This window comes from Citrus clementina, unplaced genomic scaffold (genome assembly GCF_000493195.1).
Source record: "Citrus clementina cultivar Clemenules unplaced genomic scaffold, Citrus_clementina_v1.0 scaffold_9, whole genome shotgun sequence".
NCBI classification, from domain to species: Eukaryota; Viridiplantae; Streptophyta; class Magnoliopsida; order Sapindales; family Rutaceae; genus Citrus; species Citrus x clementina.
Window position 1 is genome coordinate 21,161,497 of NW_006261964.1, and position 3,496 is coordinate 21,164,992.

General features: G+C 37.1%; 1 protein-coding gene across 1 annotated transcript in view; it reads right to left on the minus strand.

The window, feature by feature from the left end:
- Nucleotides 1-1,616: 1,616 nt before the first annotated feature.
- The window catches only part of LOC18033527, a 10,723-nt gene continuing 8,843 nt past the window's right edge, over nt 1,617-3,496 (minus strand). Inside the window, exons 9-11 of the mRNA XM_006421105.2 lie at nt 3,349-3,427; nt 3,107-3,247; nt 1,617-2,392 (exon numbers count right to left, since the gene is read on the minus strand). Coding sequence (XP_006421168.2) covers nt 2,222-2,392; nt 3,107-3,247; nt 3,349-3,427 — 391 coding nt within the window. The 3' untranslated portion in view covers nt 1,617-2,221. The remainder of the gene's footprint in view (nt 2,393-3,106; nt 3,248-3,348; nt 3,428-3,496) is intronic.

The following is a 3,496-nucleotide window of genomic DNA, read 5'->3' on the forward strand; positions in this document are numbered from 1 at the left end:
CTAAAGATCAAATTCTAGGGTTCAAGAAAAGGTTTAGGTACGAAAGTTGTAAAAACCTGGAACAAAGTAGGAGGTGGATTATGCATGAATTTACCATTAATCCAGCCTTGTTGGGTGATCAATACTCGCATAGAGCACTCGATTTTGTTCTCTGCCGCATCATAAAGAATGAATCGAAAAACCACTCGGAGAAAGCCAATTTGGGAGGAAAGAGATCTTCTGGTTCCAAGAGAAAGCTGAAAGAAGTAGTGACCTCCAGCAGCCACTTTAATCATGATGATGAATGCTTTTAGAGCAAGCGCTTAAAGGCTGAAAAAAAATCAGTTTTGATAGGACAAAGCCACTTACCATGCTCGAGTAACAGTCTGAACACAGTAGAGCACTATGGGGAGATCATAAATTCAGTGCTTGAATATTCAACTCTCTTTGACGTTGAAGGATATACGGCTAGTACGGATCAGATTTTACAGAGTGAGAGGACTGAGGGTCATAGTGATGAGGCAGCCCTGAACAAGCAGCAAGAGGCTGTTGAAGAAGAGGCACTTTTGGCTCAACAAGACGATCCAATTGAGTTGTCATGCCTTGATAACATCTTGGAAATTGTGGAATCCGAAGTGGAGATTGATTCGTTACCTGACAAACTTGTTTTTGATGTGCAAGAGTTTTTGTCTGAACTCGATCAAATTGATGAACCTAGGGATGAATATGGTGGAAAACTGCAAGCTGTGGCATGGGAAAAGGAGATGGGGCCGCTGCCTGTAGAGTTTCTATTGAGGGTCAATCAAGTGCTTAATCGAGTAATGTAATGCAAGTAATGCACTAGAGAGGAGTGGAAAATTCTGATTTCACTTTTGCTCTCTCTGCTTTGTCATCTGATTTTGTGAAAGCAATACTTGGATTGCTTGTCTATGTTATGTAAACAGCTTGTTTCTTTTTCAATTGTAATATAATCACGTCATATTCCATTTTTCAAATGAAGTTAATTCTCTGAAGAGCTATTTCTATATATGTTCTTTACAAGAGTTGTTTAATAAAGTGATATTCCTTGTGTTGTTATGCTTTTTACATAAATCTAAATTGATTAACTTGAATAGTAGGGAAAGATGAAAGTAAGTACCACTATGATTGTAGCATGATTTGAAAACTAACCAGGAATGTAGAAATTTTTGGTTGTATGGGTTGGAAATTGTTCAATTCATCAGTTGGCCATGATTTGTTTCTCGTTAAAACAAGTAGCTTTTGAAATTTATTTGTGAAATTTGTTTGATTCTATTTGCTTGGCTCTACTTCGCCTTTTCTATTTTACTGAGTGATGTAAAATAACATTCGCATACAAGGGATTATGATTTTGATTTTTAGAGTACCAAAGGCCAATCATTGAGATGTAGTTACAATTACCCAATTACCAAACCAAACAGAGAACAGAGCCTAATTGTATATGTTAATATGTTTTCATTAGCAGTCACTTTACACCCTAAAAATTATCATTGAGATAATCTTCGACTCCAGTTGTATGGATCACCAGTATCACATGGTCAGGCAACATATTGACCTACTTAAATGCAAAGTAATCTACCCAAACCGTGCGAATAAGATTATGATCATTCCGACACATATAATTGAAAGTGGCATTCATCATTTTATTAACCATCATGTAATCCCAAATAAGTGATGGGGCCAAAAGAAAAATAAACCCCTAGTTGATTACAATATTGTAACATTAATTTTCCTTAATGCGATCGTCTATAGTACTTGTAAATACTAACCAAAGGAACAATTGTGTGTATAAACTGTGTTTCTTCGCGTGCGTTGAATATATGGCAAAATCCAAGTCTTTCTTCTATATTGAGAACCAGCTGATGGGCAGAGATGCACTGAGAAAGGCAAATCTCTCTCAGCATTTGATTTACTCGATAAATATTTGCCGAGCAACATCCACTTCAAACCAAAGCTCTCGTGCCAAATCTCTTCATTTCATCTATGTATGTCGAGCAAATTTCCCATACAAAACGTATGCAATATCTGCATCTGCAGAGAGGGAGCCCAATGGCAGTCACTTCCATTGTACGGCTGTCAATTATTGGACCTTAACAGAGGTCGGCAGTCACTTCTGTTTATCCATCAGAGAACTTATGCCACTTAAAAGCTGACCTAACTCCTCGATTCAGACAATGTCAACAATGTGACTCCACATAGAACTAGTTACTACTTTTCTTGTTTCTTACCATCGAGAATATGAATTTCCATATGTCTTCCAGTTATCCTGCCGACTTTGTCTTCTGGAACTCCTATCCGCATAACCGTATGCATCTGATGATCTTCCATAATGGCTATTTCGTGGACTTTCCTTTGTTGCCTTTCTTATTTCCTGTTCCTGATCATACTCTGATCGCTGTAAGGAGAAGAAAGGGTCATCAAAGTAGTAAGGGAGAAGCTATAGTCAAATTAAAAATGAACTACCAAGAATGCAAAAATGATAACCCTTTCAAGGCATCTTGTTGACTTGCTCAATATCAACAAAGTTATATTGCGGTGAAGTTCTGACATTTTTAGCTTGCAAATGTAGGCAGACTATTTTTCAAAATAGGCAGTGAGGCATGTGATGTGCTCACCCTATCACTATTAAGTCTCAAACAGGTGACTGTGAGTTAAATTTAGGTATTAGAACAAGTTCAATCCTTCAGATTTGAAGAATTTCCCAGGTTGAAGTTAAAGTCATCCATATTTCCAGTTTCAATTAATTATGTATTGTGAAAAAGTTATCCTGTGCAGAACTATGATAAAAGCTTTGTATGTCTTGTCCAGATCCATGAATAGATTAGTCCAATTTTCATTCCCACATGCTGCTACATAAACTCTCATGGAGGCTAAAGCAACTGGATATAATGTTTTGACGAAATGCTTACCTATTGAACAATTAATATGTTAAAGGCTCAGAAACAGAAAAAGAACAAAAATCTACATTAAGAAATTTTAAGACTAACAACTAAAAGTGAAATGCAGATAACAAGGTGGAGGTCGATGACATACATGATTAGTGTTTAATACCCACAATATATCATCACACATCAAAAGCTCTCATGTTGTAATCAAAGGGAAAGCAAACCTTAGTGGGGTCTGAAAGTACTGCATATGCCTCTCCAATCATTTTAAAAAGCCTGTCAGCATCCTTGTGAACCTCATGAGCAATTTCTTTCCAAAGTCGTCCTTCATCTCCATTCTCAGTCCTTACCAGGAACTGTCCAGCCTGTATCAAGCAGCAGACAAGCAGTCATCAGAAACAAGTTAAAAACAGTATGATCGTACATTATAAATAAGTTAAAAAGGGCAGGTACGAAGATGTGGAACCTTGTCTGGGTGATGTTTGAGTGCTGCCTTTCGGTATGCCTTTTTTATATCAGCTGCTGTATCAGAAGCTTTAACTCCCCTGGTATCACAATAAGAAATGGTAAACAACTTAAAGGTCCGTTTAGTTTAAAATTTCACCTAAGAACCT